The sequence below is a fragment of the Saccharomycopsis crataegensis genome, assembly GCF_037102585.1.
Source record: "Saccharomycopsis crataegensis DNA, jcf7180000000085, whole genome shotgun sequence".
NCBI classification, from domain to species: domain Eukaryota; kingdom Fungi; phylum Ascomycota; class Saccharomycetes; order Ascoideales; family Saccharomycopsidaceae; genus Saccharomycopsis; species Saccharomycopsis crataegensis.
Window position 1 is genome coordinate 755,886 of NW_027043830.1, and position 24,632 is coordinate 780,517.

General features: G+C 37.7%; 10 protein-coding genes across 10 annotated transcripts; 5 read left to right on the forward strand and 5 right to left on the reverse strand. All coding sequences in view use genetic code 12, as the record gives it.

Moving 5' to 3' along the window:
- Window positions 1-641: 641 nt before the first annotated feature.
- Window positions 642-3,837, forward strand: DASC09_050640 (Hap1 protein; the record flags this gene model as incomplete). The annotated part of the gene is made up of 2 exons (XM_064998663.1): window positions 642-779; window positions 868-3,837. The coding sequence occupies 2 exons, from the start codon at window positions 642-644 to the stop codon at window positions 3,835-3,837; spliced, it is 3,108 nt and encodes a 1,035-aa protein (XP_064854735.1).
- Window positions 3,838-4,711: 874 nt separating this feature from the next.
- Window positions 4,712-5,653, reverse strand: SFC1 (Sfc1p; the record flags this gene model as incomplete). The annotated part of the gene is made up of 1 exon (XM_064998664.1): window positions 4,712-5,653. One exon carries the CDS (start codon window positions 5,651-5,653, stop codon window positions 4,712-4,714), a length of 942 nt encoding a protein of 313 aa, XP_064854736.1.
- Window positions 5,654-9,362: 3,709 nt separating this feature from the next.
- On the forward strand, window positions 9,363-11,183 carry DASC09_050660 (uncharacterized protein; the record flags this gene model as incomplete). Its single annotated transcript, XM_064998665.1, has 1 exon — window positions 9,363-11,183. The coding sequence occupies one exon, from the start codon at window positions 9,363-9,365 to the stop codon at window positions 11,181-11,183; it is 1,821 nt and encodes a 606-aa protein (XP_064854737.1).
- A 390-nt stretch (window positions 11,184-11,573) lies between these two features.
- On the forward strand, window positions 11,574-12,737 carry TRM10 (tRNA (guanine(9)-N(1))-methyltransferase; the record flags this gene model as incomplete). The annotated part of the gene is made up of 1 exon (XM_064998666.1): window positions 11,574-12,737. The coding sequence occupies one exon, from the start codon at window positions 11,574-11,576 to the stop codon at window positions 12,735-12,737; it is 1,164 nt and encodes a 387-aa protein (XP_064854738.1).
- Window positions 12,738-13,013: 276 nt separating this feature from the next.
- TFB2 (TFIIH/NER complex subunit TFB2) lies at window positions 13,014-14,549 on the reverse strand (the record flags this gene model as incomplete). The annotated part of the gene is made up of 1 exon (XM_064998667.1): window positions 13,014-14,549. One exon carries the CDS (start codon window positions 14,547-14,549, stop codon window positions 13,014-13,016), a length of 1,536 nt encoding a protein of 511 aa, XP_064854739.1.
- A 322-nt stretch (window positions 14,550-14,871) lies between these two features.
- On the forward strand, window positions 14,872-15,780 carry SEC13 (GTPase-activating protein SEC13; the record flags this gene model as incomplete). The annotated part of the gene is made up of 1 exon (XM_064998668.1): window positions 14,872-15,780. One exon carries the CDS (start codon window positions 14,872-14,874, stop codon window positions 15,778-15,780), a length of 909 nt encoding a protein of 302 aa, XP_064854740.1.
- A 277-nt stretch (window positions 15,781-16,057) lies between these two features.
- Window positions 16,058-17,320, reverse strand: DASC09_050700 (uncharacterized protein; the record flags this gene model as incomplete). The annotated part of the gene is made up of 1 exon (XM_064998669.1): window positions 16,058-17,320. One exon carries the CDS (start codon window positions 17,318-17,320, stop codon window positions 16,058-16,060), a length of 1,263 nt encoding a protein of 420 aa, XP_064854741.1.
- A 663-nt stretch (window positions 17,321-17,983) lies between these two features.
- Window positions 17,984-19,078, reverse strand: ERD1 (Erd1p; the record flags this gene model as incomplete). Its single annotated transcript, XM_064998670.1, has 1 exon — window positions 17,984-19,078. One exon carries the CDS (start codon window positions 19,076-19,078, stop codon window positions 17,984-17,986), a length of 1,095 nt encoding a protein of 364 aa, XP_064854742.1.
- A 1,216-nt stretch (window positions 19,079-20,294) lies between these two features.
- CDC24 (Rho family guanine nucleotide exchange factor CDC24) lies at window positions 20,295-22,736 on the reverse strand (the record flags this gene model as incomplete). Its single annotated transcript, XM_064998671.1, has 1 exon — window positions 20,295-22,736. One exon carries the CDS (start codon window positions 22,734-22,736, stop codon window positions 20,295-20,297), a length of 2,442 nt encoding a protein of 813 aa, XP_064854743.1.
- A 926-nt stretch (window positions 22,737-23,662) lies between these two features.
- RRP17 (rRNA-processing protein RRP17) lies at window positions 23,663-24,502 on the forward strand (the record flags this gene model as incomplete). Its single annotated transcript, XM_064998672.1, has 1 exon — window positions 23,663-24,502. The coding sequence occupies one exon, from the start codon at window positions 23,663-23,665 to the stop codon at window positions 24,500-24,502; it is 840 nt and encodes a 279-aa protein (XP_064854744.1).
- Window positions 24,503-24,632: the final 130 nt, after the last annotated feature.

The following is a 24,632-nucleotide window of genomic DNA, read 5'->3' on the forward strand; positions in this document are numbered from 1 at the left end:
ACATTAAAAGAGCTAGTGCAACAAATCAAAATAGAAATAAGAAATGCTGTCCATGAGACTGGAAAGTCTGCAACTCAATTAGTGATTATAACAGCTTACAAGAGACAAACAATTGATATTCTTCTTTCTTTTTCTATTGTGGTTCACCAAGACTCTATCTAGATTCCAAAAAAAAAAAAAAAAAATCATAAGCCAGGCTTCACTTGCAGGTGACCAATATTCCTCAATGCAAGATAAGATAATAGGAGAAAGAAGAGATAAAGAGATAGAGAGAGAGAGAGTATACCACAACTATTTTAAGTATGGTTATCTAATAATATCCAAAGTGGAAGGAAGGAGTAATACACTCTTTGCAAGCTTTAGATATAATGTGATAAGAGGTTATATGCTGTTTCGGTGTGCGCATAGTACGGAGATCTGCGCTTAAAACCGGAAGGGGGTGTGAGACGGAGGGGAGGGGGGGGCAAACTCATCACCAATGTTGGTTGGCTCTGAGTACTTCTGCTAAAAATACGCAATGATAACGAATCAATAATGAAAAAAACAGAAACAGAAAAATAAAAAAAAAAAAAAAAAAAAAGAAAAAAATTGGCTACTGTATTATCACTATTCGTCAGTGAGCATATTCAATCCCCACAAATATGAGCACCAGCAGCACGTCTAGTAACTCACCGCCAGACCCTTTATCCATGGAGAACATGGAACCTCCTGGAAAAATCAAAAAATCCAGACATAGAATCCCTACAAGCTGCAATGTTTGCCGGAAAAAGAAGGTGAAGGTATGTCAATGATTATTTGCCACCCATTCTTTGTCATGCGGCATAGTTCGTTCACGTTATCACTCGATTACTTTTACTAACATTATAGTGTGACAAATTAAGACCATTCTGCGGCTCTTGTATAAGGAGCTCATCTTGTAATTCATGTCATTATGAAGTTCAACCTTGGGATATCACCAACGATATAAAGCAACTCAACCAGAGGATCATTCAGTTGAAACAAAAAAATGCCGAGCTCCAGAGTCTTGTGGCGAATTATGAGGTTCAGATTACCCATTTGACAAATACAGTCAGTAGTAACGATACCACCAAGGAAAGATTATTATTTACTGAAAATCAGAGTAATAATACAATATTCAATAACTTACATACTCCAAGGTTTAGTAATATTAAACCCACTAAAGATGAAGACGATGATCAAATTGTGGATTTAGTCAAAGATTTCGATGTCCTTGTTATCAAGGAGAATAAATTGCACCATTATGGTTCTACTAGTTTCATGTCCTTGGCCACAAATGAACCGATTATCACTGATGTGTTTGGAAAATTTTTGAGTTGTCATAAAGAAATTTTTAGAAAATATCACAATTATCATGAAGTGGATGAGATAAATGATGCTGATACTGCGATTCTAAGTGCCTGCAGTGGTGAGAAAATGAGTGAAATTATCGATCCAATTAACTCCATTTTGCCCCCAAGACACATTTTTGATAAATTGTTGGAGAGATTTTTTTCCAAGTGCTACTTACTTATGCCATTCGTTGATAAACAGATATTTTATATTCAACTTTCACGTATTTTGAGATCCAATGAACACGGGGACTGCTTTTTCATTGTTCCAGATAGATTCCAACTAGTTACGGTATCTATGGCCTTGATTTTTTTGAGATTTTCTTTCTTAACCCTTCCTATGGATAAAGTTTCTGGTGATTCAAAAAATAAAAATGTGGATGATTTGACCATGGAGATGTTTTCTAGAGAAATCAATATTTCCCCGTTATTCATTGAGCATGCAAAGAATTGTTTGACCAACTCTTCAGCGCTTAAAAAGGCCAACTTGCAAATTGTGCAAGCATTCCTCTATCTCAAGTTTTATAAATCGCAATCCCCAGAAGATGGTGATACAGGGCTTGATTCTTTAGTAAGTTTGTCGATCATCATACAGATGGCCAAATCAATTGGATTGAATAGAGACCCGAGTAATTTCGAGTTTGTGGATGATGCAAGAATCAGGCATGTTTGGAGAAAAATTTGGTTCAAGCTTTTACAAATGGATGCTCAGAAATCACTTAATTTTGGCTCTCAGTTGCTTATTCCCGACGATGATTCATACGATACTGAATTGCCTTATATTGGCAGTGATTTGCAAAAGACTGGGAGTGCTAATCCATACGAGTCGTCTATTGTGAGAAGCATTGCGATAGAAAATCAGATGGTGACAATTTTTAGAAAGATCTCACAGGTCATGATGGTGATTAAACAAAATCCAAAAAGATCAGTAATTAATAAGTGTGTCGAGGATTTGGAGGGTTTTATGCAGCGAATCCGACCATTCCAAGAGTTTGTAAATATTGGTACAATTTCTGGAGCAGGTAGTGGGCGGTCATTCCCTGATCGTTGTGAACGGGCCACCGAATGTATGATGGGGTTGGAAGTGCATATAATCTATAGCGTTTTGAATCATATTTTGACGTTGACAAGTTCCGAAAACGAGAAAGAACTGAAGAAAACATACATTGGTAAATCGATCTCCTCTGCTCTTTCAGTGTTTAAGTTTTGTCATGATTATTTCAAGCATCCAAATCATGTATTCGGCGATGATTTATATAAATTGGTTACTCCTTCGGTGGTTATTGCCATGCAAAGAGTTTATCAAATGGTTTGTATAACCGTGGTGAGACATTCTGAAAATTTTGGCAGTACAATAACAAACGCTAATGGCGGACCAATGTTACTGAAAGAAGTTATTAGATGGCTCACTTGTAACAAGCAGAATATTGCCAAACTTTGTGGCATTGATTCTTCTGATTCTCAAGTGTTGGCACTTCAATTATACGCTTATATGGAAGATATGTACCGGTTTTATTCGGAGTTATCAGAGACCTACTTCCAAGCCTGGATGTTTTGCAAGATTCTTGGAATGTTCATGACCTATTTAATCGAAAGGCATCCGATATACCGGGATTTCTCTAACAAATTACATGCTCAGAGAGCAGTATACCACAACAAAACGTCGAATGTTATTAATTCGGTAGACGTTTCTGACAACGAGCCAAAACAAAGGCACGATCCAAATATTGACCCGAACAAGAACTTTTCGTTGAATAATGATATTGATGGAAATTTAATGAATCAATTCAACGATTTTCTCAATAGCCAGCTTTTGCAATTGGATATGTACGCGGAAAATCCAAGAATGGATCATTGGGCTAATTTGGTGGATGAGAATGGACAAACGAAGCTTGATTATTTCAATCCGTATTTTGACATTGAGAATAATATTAATAGCGAACATCATAAAGTTCTACTAGCTGAGGTGGAAGAAAATAAGAATAACCTTGGGAATGTTGCGAGTAATAATGGAGTTAATGATGATGGAATGGCGATTGAAGATTTGGGTTTTGATTTAAATAATATTGGAGGTTTGAACAATGCAGATTTCTTGAAAAGCATGATGGAACACAATGCCGTTGGTAGTAATAACTCTAATTTGATGGCTACTGGAGATGATGGTGTTGCGGCACCAATATTTGGTGGGGGTCCAATGAGTAATTCGGCGCTGATTATTAGTCCTAACACCATTCTGGACATTCAATCGCAAGACTTCTTGAACAACATCATGAACAACAACGAAATTAATCAGCAGATCAATGGTGTAATGAGATCATCGTCGTCATCTAATATGACGGGAAGCAGCGGTATTTCACCTTCTGACATTAACAATTCCAACGGTAAGAATAATAATAGTAACTTTATCAATGAGCCTAAACTGGAATCATCGCCATCCGAAGTGAATTATGGAATGCAAATTGCCAAGATGATGTTTGGTAATGTTTAATTTAGTTGATTGTTGAGAAGTACTATGGTTTTTTTTTTTTTTTTTTTTTTGATTTTTTGGCTATGAATGATTACTTTTTGATTTTTATGTACATATTTATATTATAATTGAGATTTTTTTTTTTTGTAATATTATATTATATTATATTATATTATATTAATTTTTTGTCCACTGGAATTATGATTTATTGTGCTAGTTGGGATTGATTATCAATGTACTCTCCATGAATTTTATTATACTTATTGTACTTCTATATATATATTCGTTGTATGAAATGAGATGGTCCTTCTAAGAATGTGATAGCATATCAACTGAATATTTATTTTTTTGCCAAATATATTATTAACTCATTGAAAAGTATAAAATAAAAGATTATTGACGATTGCTTAAATTGAAAGAAACTACGGTTTAAGAGAAATTGTCCTGTCCTACCTACACCTATGATTTGGTTGTTTGTGTTTTTTTTTTTTTGGGAAAAATTTCACACGTCGGAATAGATCAATCAAATCCCTTATCTCCATCCATCTTATCATATACGAAAATGTTTTTTTCTTGTTTTTTTTTTTTTTTCTCTTAAAGTTGACACCATAATGGTAATCGCTTTGGTGATATATGAATATGTTCAATTGAAGCAAAACAAAAAAAAACATTCTACAATAAATAATAATAAACTGAAAACAAAAAAAAAGGTGAGAAAAATTCCAAATCTATCCTAATGAAAAAAAAAAAAAAAAAAAAAAAAAAAAAAAAAAAAAAAAAAAAAAGAAATGAAATGAAAAGAAATACACTTTCTTTCACATTAGTTGTTGTTGTTCTTTTTTTTTTTTTTTCATTTTATTTTATTTCATTTTTATTTTTATTTTTATTTTATTTTTCAATCCAATTTCTTGCTATTAAGGAATGAAACTTTACCCAAAGCATTTTGCATAAATTCATAAACGGTGAAAGTAACGGCTTGACCTGGAGCAACTCTCATAATTCTTGGGGTGACACCCTTGTAGAACGCTCTGACACCTTCTTCTTGGATCAACTTGGTACCGATTCTGGTGATTCTCTTGACAGAGTTTTCTTTTGGATCGAAGCCAATTTCTTTTTGTAATCTGGTCTTGATGACATCGATTGGGGCATTACAAAGTGGACCCAACCCCCCGGAAATCAAACCAATACCCGAAGTTTGCCAGCCTGGAACGTTGTCAGATTGGTGATATTCTTGTAACTTGACTCTCAATTTGGAATACACCGTGAAGTTGACCCCTTGGTTGGTAGCTTGACGCAAGGCGGTCAAGGAAACCCCTTTGTAGAACGCTTTGAACCCTTCTTCTTTACCAATGACATAAGCAGCTTGGATGGCATTTCTATATTTTGGCAAGGCGGTTGGATCAGTGGCAGAGTTTGATTGGGCTTGCATTCTAATCTTGACAACTTCCATTGGGTTAACAACAGCAACGGCTTCGGTGACCCCGGCAGCCAACCCAGAAACAAAGGTGGCCGCGGTGGAAATCGAGCCATCAGATTTGGTGAAAAAAGTCTTGTAATATTCAAACGAACTGAATCTGATGGCCATCTTCGGGACAATCCCGATACAAACAGCACCCAAACCTTTATAAAGGGCAATGAACCCTTCGTTTCTGAAAATTCCAGCCCCGGTGGTGATGAAACCAGGAGGCTTGACTCCACTGCCAGCAGCCCTTCTGTATAATTGCATACGGACCTTGATGGTGTCCAAAGGATGACAACAAAGGGCTTCCAGCAAACCAGCAACCCCACCGGAAACAAAGTGGATTACTGGGTTCTTGTTCTTATTTTTTGGAGGCATTGTTTTGTGTTGTATTGTGTTGTGTTGTATTGTTGTGTGATGAAAAAGTGCAATAAGAGAAGAGAGGGCGAGCAAGAGAATGAATGGACTGTTTGTTGTTTTTGTCGTTCTTATTAGGATGAGAGAGGGAGGGAAAGATCACTAATAGTCCAATGGGAAGAGGTAAAAATGAAAAATGAAAAATGAAAAAGTGAAAAATTTCAAGGGGAAAATTCTAAACAACTGATTATGCACAGATAGATATATTCCTTGGAAAAATTTCAGCAATATCAAAAGAATGACCAACAAGCAGCAGAAAGGTGCGGATCCGGACCTGTGATTGACTTTTTTTTTTTTTTTTTTTTTTTTTTTTTTTTTTTTCTTGCTTTATAGATAGATAGATGTATGTGAATAAACAAGCAAGATACTAAAGATGATAAGATAAGTCTTTAAAGGGGATGAAGCAAAGAAGAAAGAACAGGGGCAATTAAAAGAATAATAATGATAATAATAATAATAAAAAAAAAAGGCCAATCGACAAGAAAAGGTGGGATATTTAAATGAGTGGGAAGGGGTCCCTAACATGACCTGCAAACCATCGTTAATACGAAGGAAGAGGCGACGATTTCTTGAGTGAGTGAGTGAGTGAGTGAGTGAGTGATTAGTCACCAGCAGCCGCCAGCCAACATACCCCGGATTCTAGGGGGAGAGGGGGGGGGGTGGGCCCCGGTGATGGTGGCCCAATCACCTGACACAACGCCGGTCTGTGCTGTCGGTCCCCGGGGGAGGCAGCAGCATGTGGTCACGCTCCCTCCCTCCCGTGGTTGGCTGCAGCAAGGTGGGGCCAATAGTGGGGCACAAAAATAAGCGCAGGGAGTCACATGCCGGGAAAGAAAGACAGAAAGTTCACCCTGGTTAATCAGCCCCGGCTGTCTGGCGGGCGGTATCATACGACACAATTATCACACACGCACACCCACACGCTGGCTAATAGTATAGTCTGTTAGACAAACTTATTATCATCCATCAGTCGCCAAATCACACGCCGCGCCGGAATATCTAACTAGCTAGAAAAAAAAATAAAATAAAAAAAAAAGTCATACTCTGATAATATCGCCTAAAGAATGCGTCGCGTATCCAGTATAGGCCGCTATAATAATAATAATAATAATAATAATAATCATGTTACAGGGCACTGACATTACATCAAGTCTTCTCCAGTTCCTGGGTTTAGTAATCAACTTACTTACTACTTCTTACTTGTAGATTTACAAAAACAAATTTGGTCAAACTTCTAACTTAATTAAACAAAAAAGAAAAAAAAAAAGTGTATGAAAAAAGCAAAAACAATCAGTAACCGTATTGAAAGTTATATAAATAAAACTTGGAAAATACCACTACGTACACAAATCGAACTCAGGATCCTCGATCCCAACCAATTTAACACCATCATATTTTAATCGGCAAGATCAAAGTCCAGCAGCTTCTTTATCATCTTCGTTTTCGTTTTCCTCCTCTTCAGGATTATCTAAACCTAAACCCGAATAGAAACTGCTGTTATTGGAAGAAGATGATGAGGATTCGACAGAAAAAAAAAAAAATCCCCAACTTTTTTTAAGATAATTCAAAGAGAATTCGTAACATGCATGGCAAGCTGCCAAACAAGGCCTTTTTCAACATTCATTTCAGAGTATATTCACTCGACAGGGATTCCTCTTCCTCCTCTTGTTTGATACAATACAATACAATACAATACAATACAATTTTCTAATGTAAGCTCCAAGCACAGCTTCGGCTACGACAATTTCGTAACACAGGCAACCATCAGGCGAACCGTTTTTTCTAGCATATTTATTTTATATACTTGCACTCTATTTTCGCCTGACCAGTTTGTCAAATGGATGAGTTCATTCATTCGGCATGCATGGGCTTTCCAGTGTATTGATCAATTCTCTTATCATTTATTGTTGGATGGGGTTGTTGAGACCATCTTTTTTTTTTTTTGTATCTTCAATACCAGGTGCGACCCTAGAATGGTTTTCGATTGGCCGCTCTAATTGTTTCTTTTTCCAATAAGTCAGCTCGCGAGTTTTGTGATTATTTTTTATTTAGTTAGTTTTCTAGTTTTGCTATTGCACCCCAACCCATTCTTTTTTTCTTTTTTTCTCTTTTTTTCTCTTAATGTAACGCTGATGAATTACAGAATAAAGATCATCCTCCTCAGCAGTTTCTCTATCTTCATTGCTTTCCAAAAAGTTGTTTTTTTTTTAAAAAAAAAACTAATCTTACGGCTGGAATCATCGCAGGATTGATTGTTCTGATGATGACATCTTTGTTAGGGCGAGGAAGGCGAAGAATTGTAATTGTTTTTATTGTTGTTGAAAAAAAAAGTAAAATAAAATAAAGAGGTTTTCAAAACTACATTTGTGAAAGCCTATTTCCAGATTCTTATTACAATTATTATTGTGGGAAACAGCATAGCCATTGCACCATCCACCATAGCACGATCCACAATAGCACGATCCACAATAGCACGATCCACAATAGCACGAGTCACAATATCATGTGAGCCCCCACTATGGTATCTGTTATCTGGGAGGTGAGGAGAGAGAGAGAGAGAGAGAGAAAAGCAGTGTAACATAAACTAAACTACTACTCACTGCAATTAAAATCTAATTGTATTGCTGAGTGTCCTGCACATAATAATAATAATAATAATAATAATAATAATAATAATAATAATAATAATAATAATAATAATAATAATAATAATAATAATAATCTTCTCCGTCGCACAGAATCAAAAGATTAGTTGGCCACGGCGATCCGTATGCATGTCAAGAAAAATCCGTCCACAACATGATAACAGATAGAGAATGTTCGATCCCACTAGAAAAATAAAATGAAATAAAATAAAAAAACACCGACAACAAACACCATCACCAGATAAATATCCTGCTAACCGGTTCCAGTTTTTTTTTTTTTCCTATCCTTTTTGTTTCAAGTAAATTAAAACCACACGTCCCAGAAAGAATCAAGAAAAACAAAAAATATGTGGTTCAAGTATGCCAATCAACATCCATGAATTAATTATCCTCTTTTTTTTTTTTTTCTTTTTTTTTTTACCAAGCCAAACAGTGCCGCTTCCTTTAATTATTAGCTCGCGAGGTCACCCACCCTAACAACAAAACTTGACTCTTGGCCGTGCCCAAAACAGCTATGGGGCACAATACCAAGAGAAATCACACTCACACAATTTTCTTATCAACTAATTTCACAAATATTCGTGCATCTTGTTGCCCTCTACTCGACTCAAAACTACTGCACTACCAGATGAGGATAAATCTTTGACGTTTTCTTGGTCCGTACGAAAAAAAAAAAAAAAAGCTTGCAACAGGATTGATCAGAGAATATGCCTGATAAATACACTCGAATATCCACTATTTTCTTTGAATGAAGTTTGATTGGTTTTATCATTACTTTTGTTGTTGTTGTTGTTGTTTTTTTTGACTTATCTCAGATAACAACCAAAAACAAAAGAAAGGGGTCCTGTTCTTGATATCTCACACCTGTCACTTTTTGTCACAATAACAAAAAAAAAAAAAAAAAAAAGACCACTAACATAAAGAGAACATTCCAATATATATATACATTCACTATCCTCCAAATATTGATTGCTAAACCTCGTTATTCGCATAAAATAAATCCGACGGTACTTCTAGAAGACATCATGTCTGAACACAATAGTATCAAAGACAATAGCTACCCAGCTGACAAACACATCAATAAAACCGATGTGGTTATAGAAGTCAGTGAAGAGAACGCAGAAAAATCTCCATTCAGCGCCTATCATGACGAATACAACCCAAACGGGCTATTTCCACCGACCGAAGAGCAAGAGCAAACTTTAAGAAAAGTCCCTGGCCATCCTCCATTGCATTGTTATTTGATCTGTTTGATCGAATTTGCAGAAAGAGGTTCTTATTATGGGGTCTCTGGTATTTTGACCAACTTCATCCAAAGACCATTACCAACCGGTAGTACCACCGGTGCCCCAGTGAGTAGAGATAGCAGTGAAAACGCCGGGGCTTTGGGGTTGGGTTTACAAGTCGCCAGTGCCGTCACTTTATTGTTGACTTTCCTTGCGTACGTTGCTCCGTTGATTGGTGGTTATGCTGCCGATTCCAAGCTTGGAAGATTGAAAGCCATCTGGATCGGGGTTATTTTGGGGGCCATCGCCCACGTTATTTTGATTATCGCTGCTATCCCTACCGTCATTATTGGTGGTAAAGCCCTTGCTCCAACCATCATTAGTATCATTGTTTTGGCTCTCGGTACGGGGTTCATCAAACCAAACCTTCTCCCACTTTTGCTCGATCAATATGAGGATCCTGATCTCGTCAAAGTTTTGAAAAGTGGTGAAAAAGTCATTGTCGATAGAAAAACTACCCTTCAAAGTATTTCCATGCAGTTTTACTGGTGCATTAACATTGGGGCGTTCTTGCAACTCGCCACCAGTTATTGTGAAAGAGATATCGGGTTCTGGTTGGGGTACTTGATTCCCGGGATCCTTTACATGATCATGCCTATTGTGTTGTTATTTTTGAACAATAAAATGAAGGTTGCCCCATCGCAAGGCAGTATTTTAGACGAAGTGTTCAAAGTGATCGGGGTTGCTTATAAAGGTGGTTGGGTTAACAGATTGAAGAATGGTGAGTTCTGGGAGTATGCTAAACCAAGCAATATGATTCAAAGAGGCCAGGAAACATTCAGAAAGAAGCCGGTCACTTGGAGCGACGAGTTTGTCGAAGATGTCAAGAAAACTTTCAAAGCTTGCAACATGTTCTTTGGTTACTATATCATTTACAACATTTGTGACTCGGGGATTTCTTCATCGATCGAAACTTCCCAAGCTGGATCAATGTCGACCAAAGGGGTTCCTAATGATTTGTTCAACAATTTCAACCCCCTCACCATCATTGTGTTGATTCCGATTCTTGATTACGGTATTTATCCAATGTTGAGAAAGAAGAACATCAAATTCTCCACCGTCCACAGAATTTCCTTGGGGTTCTTTTTGGCCGGTTTATCGCAAATCTCCGGGGCCATCATCCAATGGAAAATTTATGAAACCAGTCCTTGTAGATACGAAGCCTCGACTTGTGATGAACCATCTCCAATTACTGCTTGGGTCGAAGTGGTGGTCTATATTCTTTCTGCGGCGTCCGAATGTTTTGCCATGACCACAGGGTACGAGGTTGCCTATAGTAGATCTCCCGAGTACTTGAAAGGGTTGGTGATGGCGTTGTTCCTTTTCACCACCGCGCTTTCTGCTGCTTTAGGGGAAGCGTTGACTTCGGTGCTCGTGGATCCAAAATTGGTGTACGCATTTGCCATCCCTGGGGCCATTGGGTGTATTTCTGCGTTTGTCTTTGCTTATCAATACCGAAACTTGGATAAAGAAATGGAGCAAGAAGAATTAGAAAGAGCCCTCAAACAGGCTCAAAAAGAAGGGGCGATCATTTTCAAGGACGAGAAAATGATCTGTTAAATTTTTTTTTTTTTTTTGTTTTTTTTGTTTTTTTTTTCGTCTGGCCTTCGTTATTTCAATTCGTTTTTGTTTTTTTTGTTTGTTTGTATTATTCCTGGTGGATACCCAATAAGCACATTATTTTCCCTATATTTCAGTATCTCCTCATATTTGTTCCAGTTTTGTTTTTTTAATAAATGTTGTTTTTTGACTCTTTTGGTATACGTACCCATTCGATCCACCGCTGCGGTTCCATTTTTTGTTTTCGAAAAACAAAAAAAAAAAAAAAAAATTCCAAAATGATGGAAGAAAATAATAAAAAAAAAAAAAAAAAATATTCACCCTCTTTATTTGTGTTGCTTTAATTAACTAATTCAAATTGTATTTACATCTATATATATATATATATTCATGTTCAGTTACATAAAGTCATTTTTCACCAAGTACACACCTGGCCCAGTGGGAGAGCCTGAAGACAAGCACACTGATAATGGCGAACCTAACCAGAATGCCGAAGTGGGGACCAAAAGAAAAATGGTTGTTGACCAAGACAAACCCAAACCACCCCAACAGTTCAAAAGAGAGAAGTTGGCAGTTCCTCCAGGTATGAGTAAGAACGCCTTCAAGAAACAACAAAAGAAGCTCTACCGAGACTCGATGATGGGAGAATGGAGAAGAGCCAGAAAAGAACGGACCAAGGAGAGGAAAAAGCAAAAGAGGGAGCTTGTTGAAGAACGGGTTGCCAACGGAGAGGCCCGTGAAGATGTTATCGAAGAAATGTATAAAAAAAGGATCCCTAAATCCAAGAGAAACGAAACCCAAGTAGATAGTAAAGTTAATGTGGTGTTTGATTGTTCGTTCAACCATAAGATGAAACAAGAAGAAATTGCTTCGATGGCCAGACAAATCGCCAGATCTTACAGTGAAAACCGAAGGGCCGAACACTTCATTAACACCAAGTTGACCTGTTTTGAAGGGTCGTTGAAGAAATATCTTGGGCTGCATCCAGGGTTCGAAAAATGGGATCATTTCGAATACGAAACCAAGGATTTGGACGTCCTTGCCAAAGAAGGGAAACTCGATTTGTCTAAAACCGTTTACCTTTCTGCAGACGAAGACGCTACCGTTGATGAATTAAAGGAAGATTACACCTACATTATTGGGGGTATTGTCGATAAAGGCAGATACAAGAATTTATGTTATGACAAGGCCAAAGAGTTGGGGATTCCAACCGCCAGATTACCGATCAATGAATATTTCAAAATCCGTGGTAGAAAAGTGTTGACCTCTTTGCACGTATATTTACTTTTATCGAAATGGTTGGAATGTAAAGATTGGAAAAAGGCCTTTGATGAAGTTTTGCCTGAAAGAAAGCATGATGATGATGATGATGATGATGATAATAATAATAATAATAATAATGAAAATAATGATTCAGAGACTACCAAACCAAAGAAGGAAACTGAAGATGGAATGGAAGTAGGAAATGAAAAAGAAGAAACACCTATTGAAGGTGAAGAATCTAAGGAAAAAAAATCTAAGCAAAAGTCTAAAAAAAAATCCAAATCTTCTTAAATTTAAATTCCCGTCATTACTTTTTTTCATATTATATTCTCTTTTCTGTTTTTTTTTTTTATTGCACTTTTTCTCTCTCTCTTTTCTATTCTTTTTTACTTTTTTTTTTTTGTCTACTCTCTCCTCCCAGCTTCTCCCAATTCATCCATTGACTACACTTTTCTATTTCTTATTCCCCTTTTTGATACCAATTTTGTACAATTCTGTTTACATCTATATATATATATATTAAACTATCATCACTTCCTAATAACCTTTTTTTAATGATTAATACTGTCAACTCTTCTTCTGCCTCTTTGTTCTTCTTGAAGCGTAATCAATCAATTGTTGACGGCCCTCGTCAGTAACAAAGAATTTTCTATTAGCATTATCTTTATAAAGCAACACCCCGATTTCTTCGGCGTAATTGAGCAACCCTTTATATTCCACTTCCCCTTTGAAATCTTTGAACAAGTACCCGCCAAACGCTTGGATTCTATCCAATTCCAATTGCCATAATTTGATCTGGTCAACAATATTACTGGGGACAATCTCCAAATTCCTCAAGCTTAAATGCGACGCCTTCATCCCATTGACGCTTTCAAACTCGATTTTTTTATTGAGCGCTGCTTGGGCCAATTTTTTCATTTGTGGGTGGGCATTGACTTCCAAATACGCAATGATTTGATCCGAAGCAATCCCACTCTTTAACGCTCTCTGAATCGATTCTCTGGTGATTTGCCCCGTTACTAAATTGCTGAATCGACTCTTCAAATGCACAAACAAATTCAAAATCGCAATTTGTAATGGCGAAGTGGCGTAACAGTACAACTTGAAATTGGTTTCCACGATAATTGTCCCCGAGACAAAATCCACTTGGGCCTCTTCTTCCTTCACATCTTTCTCGTTGTCTTGTTTAGCGCTTCGAATGGCTTTGTTCATTGCCGACGACACCGATCTCAAAGTGGTGGAATCTGACGTCAATGTCGTGGCCAATCTGGTTGGGTAAAACCTTTTCGAGCTAGCTTTCCGTTGATACACCAACCCGTAGTCTCTTAAATCCTCCAACATCTTGATCTGGGTTTCCGATAGGGCTTCCAAGCTGTAATCTTTCCCCAATTCCAACGACCCCAACATGAAAATGAAATTCAACACGTCTACCGAGTCCATGTTCAAAGTTTCGGCGATCTTCAAATATTCCAACAACAACGTCCAAATCTGGGCGTTGACGTCTTGAAGTAAAAACAGGAACCCTTCTTTGGTGATATTGACACTGGTAAGGTTTCGCTTGGTGATATCCCCATTAATTTCCATCAACCCACTATGTTTCAAAAGACTTAGGACCCCCACGCTCGGTAGTTCATCTAGTTCGGTCCCCACCATGAAATGCAATATCGATTCCCACTTCTTGGTGGCGAATTCGTCCAAAAAATCGATTGAAGTCTTGTTATTTTCATCAGTGGCACACGGTACCCCAAAAGCATGGTGGGAATCATTACCAACTAACGCATTTCTAAAACTTTCTCGGAAATGCTCATCTAATACTAAATAATTGTTTTTTTCGGTGATCAAATTTAGTGATTTCATTCTTCGTAGTCCTTCGACTTCCAATTTCTTCCCCTGATCGCTGTCCTTCACCCATACATCCCAGATTCTTGAATTCACCGGTTTCTCATGGAAAACCATCGACATGATATAAAACTTGGCCAAGTTTGGTAGAAGACGGTAGATTGCTAAACAAGTCGCCGGCGACTTGAAAAGCTTCGACTTCATCGAGTATGGCAAGTTCTCCAAGTATTCATTTACCGTGTCTTTGAAAAGATACGATGACATTGCATTAACCAATATTGATCCTCCCCCTCCAATTAATATTATTATTGTAGAGAAATGATTAAAAGATGAAGGAATAAAAGAGAAAGGGTAAAAAAAAAAAAAAAAAAAATAATAGAAGCAGAAGAGGGCACGACCATTTGGTTTGCAGCCCCGTACCGGCAGAGCTGTTAAAACTCAAAATCACCAAAAAAATTTCAAAATATCACCACCACCACCGCCTCCACCTGTATAACAAATAAATAATCAAACAACCGGATATATCATCTGTTTTTTTATTTTTGTTTTTGTTTTGCAATAGCACTCCCTAATCCTCCCGGTAATAATGACATTGATCTCCAATTCCCACGAATCCTCGATCCACGACGCGGCGTTGGATTACTACGGCAAGCGTTTGGCCACCTGCTCGTCCGATCAAACCATCAAGATCTTTGAAATTGAAGGTGAGACTCATAAATTGGTGGATACTTTAAAACAACATGACGGGGCGGTTTGGCAAGTCAGCTGGGCGCACCCAAAGTTTGGGGTCATCTTGGCGTCGGCTTCATTTGATGGGAAAGTGATTATCTGGAGAGAAGAAAACGGGAAATGGAAATCACTTTTGGAACACACCGTCCATAAAGCGTCGGTCAATAGTGTTGAATGGGCGCCTCATGAATACGGGGCCGTATTGCTTTGTGCTTCTTCTGATGGACAAGTGTCAATATTCGAAGTGAAAGAAAACGGTACCACTCACAACGTTGTGTTCCCAGCTCATGAAGCAGGGGTGAATTCGGCATCTTGGGCCCCAGTGAGCACCAACAAAACCGGCACCACCATCACAAGTCCAACCGAACCATCTGAACCATTGAAGAGATTTGTCACCGGTGGGTGCGATAACTTGGTTAAGGTCTGGAACTGGGACTCTGTTAATAACAAGGCCACTTTGGAAAGCACTTTGGAAGGCCATGCCGATTGGGTCAGAGACGTTGCCTGGTCATCATCGGTGTTATTCAAATCTTATATTGCTTCTTCATCATTAGACAAAAGCGTGATCATCTGGACACAAGAAAACAACAAGGGTCCTTGGAAAAAGCAATATTTGACCAAAGATAAGTTTGCCGAAGCCACTTGGAAGGTCAGTTGGTCATTGTCTGGTAACATTTTGGCGGTATCAAGTGCTGATAATAAGATTACTCTTTGGAAAGAAAATTTGTCTGGAGAATGGGAGTCTGCCGGTGAAGTTGATCAATAGATAATTTATTTTATTTTTTGATTTCTCTTCTCCTCCTTCTCTGCCTAACGTTTCTTTTCTTCTTGGTTTTCGTTTAACTTTTTTTTTTTCATCTATCTATCTATCTATCTATCTGTTTGTCTATCTATCTATCTATCCATAATTTTTTTTTTTTTTTTTTTTTTTTTTTTTTCTCTATTCATTCATTTTATTTCCCTCATATTATTTTCATAAATCTACAGAAGCTTCTTGAAATCGAAAATTATAACCGTAACCATTTTTACTTAGGTTTTGTTGATCATAAAAAGAAATATACTATTTGGAGAATATCCACTAGCCCCTTATTGAAAAGATCAACGATCGGCCGTATTACTCCATTTCTATAATTACTGGTCCAGGAAATCAACCCTTCAAAAATATCTTTTAGTTTGATGAAAATCTTGAAGATCGACCAACTATCACTGATCTTGAATTCTAGGGTCACCATTGCCGAGTCGTCGATGACCGGGACAAACTTGGAGTATTTAAAGTTCAATCGATTCAAGTGAATGATCGGGTAAAATAATCCAATTGTTCCTGATTTAGCATCTCTTCTATTAACAACGTCTAAGTCAATTGACTGTTTCATCAGATCACTCAATTTCGGATAATCAATAATTTCTTGGACGTTTATGATGGTAAATGAGAACGACGGGTTTATTAAAAGCTCTGGCTTACCATCATCCAACAGAACGGGCCCAAATCTCACCAATTCATGGTTATCAATGGCAATTATTTTATGGAACGTAGCAGCAGCATTTTCCATAGTACTCGCTCCATGACGACTATATAGATAGATATGGAAATAAACATTACTCTCTAAAGAGTTTGCGAATCTTTGCAATTTTTTGCGAGAAAGCGATAGTGGTGATTGTTTCACCACATCATCGACCAATCGAACCCCTTCGATGAACCAATCAGGCTCGATGAGTTTATTTCGAGGATTACTAATATTGAAATTTTGTTTCCCGTTGATATAGATTCGTATATCGAATAATTCAACCTCATTCTCGATGGCCTCGCTCCATATTGGGAACACTTTTTGTGGCATGAGCTTTGAATTAATATAGATGATATCGTTTCTATCAGGCCCTTGTTTGGCTGCTCCTCCGGCCACCATCACTGGTTTCTCAATGGTTTGGAACGACGAGAATTTGAGAGACTGTAAGTATTTTGAAGATGATAAATATTCCAGGGCGGAGATCCCACTAGGCAACGACATGTCAATTTTTATCGTTGGGTGGTGGTCGCTAGCCAGTGTCAGCGGCTGGATATCTGAAACCAAATCATTATCACGAGGGTTGGATATCGACTGTTGTTCGGTGTCGTTGGTATCGATTTTGTCTAATAAATTGCCTAATAAATTCAATGCAATGATTGCAAGCACCACATACATCACCACCTCAAGCATCAAAGATTTGATCTTCCGCATTCCTTGGTGGTGAGGGGCGGCGGCGGCATTTGCCTTGGGCTTGTGAGGTTGTTGTTGTTGTTGTTGCTGTCGTTTTCTTAGATTCGACATAGGAATGGAATATTTTCTTTCGTGGCACAATAATAAGGGAGATTAAGATTGAATTTAAAAGTAGGAAAATAAAATTGATCAGTTAGTTGTAACAACAAGACGTCAAAAAAAAAAAAAGACCGATTCCGTGAGAGCAAGCTAGCCGCACGCGGACGATGGATGGGCCCTTCTGTGCTTTTATGATCTCTCATCATTATTGTGATTCTTCACTTATGATCTCTAATTATTATGATTCTTCATCTTTTTTTTTTTTTTCATATTTCATACTTTATATTTCATCTTCCTTTTTTTCTTCTTGAAAGGTTCATCAGGTCTTGTTTGACGTTGATGTGAAAGTCACTATTTCCATACAGAAAGAACATATGAAGCCAAATTACAATTGGAGACCTTGCACTTATAACATTGTTAAAAAAAAAATGTTCTTTTTTTTTAAAAGAACTTGGAGAGAATAATATTGAGAAGTGGAAAAAAAAAAAAAAACTAAAACTAAAACTAAAACTAATAATAATAATAATTCTATGAATACAATACCAAAGAAAATAAAACAATGGAAATAACAAATCAAAAAAAAAAAAAAGGATGAAAGACTTTTTTTTTTCAATCGCTGTTTTTCCACAAACCTCATCCTTCAATAATATATATATATATATATATATATATATATTATACCTTGGTCATTTCAATACTGGTGATCGAATCACGCATCGCCTCGGTGTTCAATCTATGAATACACCAAACAAATCTTCTCGTGACTTCCAAGAATTGCATCACAAACAACGTCATTCCTGGATCACTATCGTGGAAATAGTAAAAGAATCCAGCACTGGTGAAAATAAACTTCCAGAGCCATAAAAACCGTAAACTGCAATCAAATACTATCGATGCGTCGAACACCCAATCGTTGCGTTTTGCTTGCTTGACCAGGGTGAAATTCCAATCGATCATCACGTCCCAGAAAAATGTATACATCGAATTGACCAAAATCAATAATTTCTCGAGCATCAATATGGGGTCTCCTCCTCCTCCTCCTCCTGGAGCCGACGATTCCCGAGCAGTATAGCTTCTGGTGATGAAGATCATCACCAAGGGGGCAACGTTGGTCGAATACTTGATGAAGTTTAAAAACGGCTGGCGGTTGCGGCGATTGGAATGATTCCATTCGAACCAACATTGACTCAAGCGAATAAGTTGCGGGAGTCCCAAAATGATCAAATCCACCCCGAACCGGTTCTGGTCCAATTTTTTCCAATCATCATCATCATCGCGGCTGCCGTAATAGATAATATAGTTCAAGTAATTTGCCAAGTCCAAAATGATCTTGGAATAAGAGGTGATGCTATCGGACATTAAAAGATCATTGATCCGTAACGATTTGGTGTCGATTCTTCCAAGTAAGACCCGTTGGAAAATCAGCATCAACCGGCCTTCTCCCGAGACCAAAATGATGTAAAAGTTGAAAATCAAGGTGATCACCGGCAACACTTGCAAGATAAATAAATACTCCCCCATCAATTTCCCGAGGAGATTATAAACTATTAAGCTGGCAAGGTTGATCACCGTGACTGATTTGGTGAATTTCCTGGTACTCCCAAGTAAAGTATTGATGTTCCCGTATTCATGTTGGAGATGAAGAATCTTTATGATGTTCATGCCGTATCGATGATGGCATATCGAAATTAGACAGTAATAGTACACGAGCCCCAAGTTGAATAATATATTCAATCTATAACCCAATGGAAGAACATGATCCCATTCCATAATGTTGTTAATTCTTGGTGGTATTACGGGGAGGAAGGGGGGGAAGGGGGATTGATGGTTGTGGGTGGGTGTGATGTGATGTGATGTGATGTGATTTGATTTGATCTATGGGATCAAAAAAGTTCCACTTTTTTCGTTGTTTGTAAAATTGTTGTTGTTGGTTTTTTTTTTTGTTTTTTTTCTTCCGCCAAAATCAATACGTGTAATTTTTCACGGGGCCCCACTTGATGCCAAGGATAAATAATCGACAAATAAATAATCAACAAATAAATAATCGACAGATAGCCAATAGGTAAATAAATAAGTAACAACTAAATAATTTTAAAAAAAAACTCAAACTCAAATTCAAACTCAAACTACATGAATACAGCTGCAAAACAGATGATGAATGATAATAAATAAGGTCGTATAATAATAACACATTATATATGGTGAGCAAACAACAATACATTAATCAGGATACATAGATAAATAAAACATTGTCATTTTATGGTGAGCAACTTTATAGCAAGAGGTGGTGGAAAAAAAAAAAAAAAAAAAAAAAGAGTATTTCATGAAGGCGATGACGATGATAGTAGTAATAATGATAATAATAATGATAATAATAATTCTAAGTAGAGGAGAAGGAGAGGAGCCAAGAGGTGTGTTGGACGAAAAAGAAAAAGAGCATAATAATAATAATAATAAGCAAAATTAACTAATATAAAAAAAAAAGGGAGAGGGATAATGCCATTTCTAGTTTATGGTATCTGTTGAAATGAAGCAATAATATAAAACACACAAAAAAAAAAAAGATAAACATAATGGTATATCAAAAAGGCAGTAAGTAGTAAATTAAAGGATCATTTAAAGCAAATCACACAAGCAGATACAAAATAAAACAAAATAAAGCAAATAAGAAAAAAAAAAAGGAAAATAACATGAAATAAACAGGACATAACAAAACCACACAATATATAATCATAGCAACAAATCGATAAGAGTCATGACCATTTTTGTAGTTGGAATATATTTCATCAAGAGAAATAAAAAAAAAAATTTCAATGTTTCTTGAATAGCAGAATAATAGAAACTATCGATAATAGTTTCTAGTTAGCAAACGGCAAAATTAAAAGATATCGTTATTAATGTTTCACATTTTCTAAAAACTCTTTGAATAAGTGTATTGTTATTGGTAGCGATTTTGTTTTATTTTTATTCTTTCAGCAAAAAAAAACTATGTTTGAATAACCCAAATGGACAATATGCTATCACCACTACTCTCGATAATATCATCGACAACTTCTTGGGCCAACGACCAATCTTCATTGGAATCAATAGCAATGTAATCACCTTCCTCATCTTGATATCTAATTTTCATAGTATCCATTGTGATCATTGCACCGCACTGTTTCAATTTTTTTTCGATCCGTTTCTTCAATTCAGTCAAGTCAGAATCTCGTGGAATGAGCAATGTAAAGATATCTTGCTTAAAAGACAATTTGATTTTGATGCACTCGTTAGGTGACATATTCATCGCCGCACTTTCTGCATTAGCGATCGATGAAGAGATTGACAAGTTGCTCATTGGAGAAATCAACGAGCTGGAATTATTGACCTTGGAGTAATTGTTCAATAATGACGGAGAAGAAACCGATCTACTCCGTAAATCCATTTCGCCATTTATTGTTGTTGCAGAACCATTATTGACCCCGGCAGCCCCGCCACCATAATTACCAATGTACGACGAACTGTTGGCCCGCAATTTATGTTGCGCAGCATACTGGTTTTGGCTGTATCTTCCTTCCATACTGGACCTCATGGTTGGATGGTCGCCGCTTTGGTAGCCGTTATTTAACGAAGTCTTATACTCTTGGATTTCAACTCGCAATCGACTAACCAATTCTCTAAGACAGGATTCCCACTGAGTTCTCGCCTCTTCATTTCTAAACCTCATGACAAATGATCCGGAATCCCTTGATCCAGACCAGGAGACCGTCAATAAATGACCGCTGGGGGCGGAGACAGCGGGGGCCGCGGCCCCGGCAGCATTGCTCGAGGCATTAGAGGAGATATTATAAATATTTGGAATGTAAATTCTTCCTTTCAACTCCAACTTGTTTCTATTATTCAAAAATGAATCGTTCAACGAGTTTTTCTTCTTTGATTTTTTTTCTTTATCCTTTGGCAGTGATTCTTTGAAAAACAAAATGATTTGTTCGAATAAATACACGTGAAATTCTCGTTCGGCGTCGGAATCACGGACCCCCAAAGTCGAGTAATATAATAAATTCCCAAAAGAATTGATGTCATAACCTTTCCAATCATGGACTCTTTCTTGTAATTCTCTCAACTGTACCAAGTTTTCGACTTTTCTTTGGGCTTCGTTGACGTGAGCCGCGGTTTCTTTTGACGCTTGCAACGCACTCACCAACTCGCTGTAGTGAGGCCAGGTTTTGTCGGTGTATTTCACCAATTCTTTCAATAACAACGGGTATTTACATAATCTTTGTACCGGTTTCAACAAGAAACTATTGAGTTCCAATTCGCCTCTGATGATCGTCGAAGACCTTTCCATATTCAACATTTCTTGGTGTAGTATTTCCGCGGCAGCTTTATGGCCAAGCGACCATGGCTCATAAGCCTTGAAAGGTTCGAATGAGTGTAAGAAGATGGAGCCGATTCTCTGTAGTTTTGGAGGGGCCAAGGCATTAGCTTCCAACCCCACTAATAATCTTCGTTGCATATCGACAATCTGGTTCAAGTTTGGGAACAACACATGCAAAGACTCTGCGGGGATCAATTCTGCTTGCCGTAACTCGTTCTTGTACGCCAACATGATTTCCAAATCTTGGACGTATTTTCTTTCGGTCTCGACCATTTCCCTAAGAACGTTATACCTTGGGTCCTTTGGGGTGGCGATGTTTGCTTGTTGTTGGAATAATTCTTGTTTTTCTGTATCGGATAACGAGAAAGTTGGGTTCATCATATCTAGCACGGTGTTGACCACTTGGATGACCCTGATCAAATCGTTGGTGTTTGAGCTAAACACATACGATATCGGGACGAGTTCATCGTCTCTGAAATTTAAATCCTCTTTGCAACGGGAAAAGAAATCGTAGACACTTCGCTTGCAAATGTTCAAGTCGTCGGCGCTGACAATTGGTAGCTGGTGATTAGAGTTGTTGTTGACGGCGTTGTATATGACACAAAGAGGGGCGCCTTGTTGGAATAACTTCCATACTTGGGTTACTGGGTCGCAGCTGACGTTAGCCGGTAACATTCCTGAGGCAAAGGTGTGGAAATTGTAGAGGGCTGCACTAAAGGCAGTGTCGTCAGATTTTCTTTTGGAAGAAAGGTCGGTGGCATTGGCATTGGCGTTGGCATTGGCGTTGACTAATGTGGATGCGGTGGATATTGTGATGTTGGAGATTTTTCTTTGGGAGTTTTGGGATAGGGCACAAGCTTGCTCTTCGTTGGTGGTAGTGGCGGTGATGTAGGCGATTCGGAGGTATTGTTGTAAGCCGGGGACTTTTTCTAGTCTTTTGATCAAGTGGAGACAGATGTAGAACAACGATTTTTCGACGGAGCCCTTTGAGTTCATGATCAAGGCGTTCAGAGCCACGGGGGCACTTGGGGTGTCAAGGCGTTGAACAATTTTTGACGAGGCCTTTGACATGATTTGTTAGGTAGGGATGTATTGATTAATGTGATGGTGTAGTGTGGTGGGGTTGGCCAGTAAGAGAGAGAGGGATGGATGGATGGAGGGAGGGAGAGAAGGATGGGTTATTGTTTTGACTTTGATGGGAGATTATTATTATTATTATTGTTATTATTACTATTATTATTATTATTATTATTATTATTATTATTATTATTATTATTATTATTATTATTACTATAGCACACAGTTGTCAAATAGGCCGTATCAAAGTAGAAGGTTGATGGGAGGGGAGTGAAGAAGAAGGAGGGTGGTTATAGTATTTATAGTATAGGGAGGGTGTTGGGGGGGATTGGTGATGGATGTGAGAACGCAGAAGTGTAAAAAAAATGAACAGAAAAGAAAAGAAGAAAAATGAGAAGAGGCAGAAAAAAAAAAAAAAAGAGAGAAGTATTGTTAAGGAGGGTTATTGGGGAGGTCTAACTGACTGACTGACTGACTGACTGACTGACTGACTGAGGTAGGGCAGGGCAGGGTGTGTGTAATAATTATAATATAGATATGTGGTGGAGGAGGAGGAGGACCGTAGTAGTGGTGATAGATAGATAGATAGATAATTAATGGGTGCTGTTGCTGAGTTGAGTTGAGGTTGTTGATGATACACGGTGGTATTTTTTGCTTCGTTGGTTCGTTCTGTTTTTCTCTCCGCCCGCCGCCCGCCGCAGACTTTTTTTTTTTTTTTTATTTTTTTATTTTTTATTTTTTATTTTTTTATTTTTTCTCTGCGTCCTGCAATCGCATCCATCCATCCAGGGCTCTTACACACACCAAAAGAAAATTCTTTTTATTTCATTTCATTTCATCCCATCGCTCCCCATACAACATCTCATCCATCCATCCTTCCATCCATATATATATATATATATATATATAAAATATAGACAATGCCCAAGAAACAGTCAAACAAAGACATCTTGACCAGAGGTCAGAAGTACTTCGAGTCCAAGAAAGCCCGCCCTCAGCCAGCAGAAATTACTTTTGATCCAGAAAACAGAAACGAATATCTCACAGGGTTCCATAAGAGAAAGCTCCAACGTCAAAAGGTTGCCAAAGACTTCAAAGAAAAACAGTTGCACCAGGAAAGACTAGACGAAAGACAGCGGATCAGAGATGAAAGAAAACAAGCCATCCAAGAAAAGTTGCAGTTGATCAAAGATAGCCAGGCTGCTGATGATAGTGATAGTGATGATAGTGATGACAATGATGACAATGATGATCAAGAAAAAGTCAAGCAATCACTGGACAAGGCCAAGGCCAAGGTCAAGGTCAAGGTCAAGGTCAAAGAAAATCCTCAAGATGATGATGTTAACCACGCCGAATCCGACAATGATGATGAAGAATGGAATGGCTTCAATGATGAAGACAACAGAAATACCACTAAAGGTATACTAAAGAGAAAAGTCGTGTTTGAAAATGCCGATGATGATCAACAAGATCAAGCCGTCACCACCGTCACCATCGAAGCACTTTCTAACAACGATGACTTGACCAATGGTTCTGGCGGTATCGATTTGTACAAGATCGCCAAGTTGAACTGTGTCGAACTCGAGAAATCAGAAGAAGTCCTCAAGGAATCCGTCATTAGAGCCCAAAAATACGCTGTGCTATCCGGGGCGGTTCCAATGAAACCAAAGAAGAAGAAGTTTAGATATTTATCCAAAGAAGAAAGAAAGCATAATGCTTGGAAAGAACGAGGCAAAAAGGCTAAAAGTATATCTCGATAGACTTACTGCCCAACCATGGATATAATATTTATATATATATATATATATAATAATAATAATAATTATTTCCAAATATACATTGTTCTCAAATTCAAATAATCTACAAGTTTCTTTCTCTGTTGCTATGCTA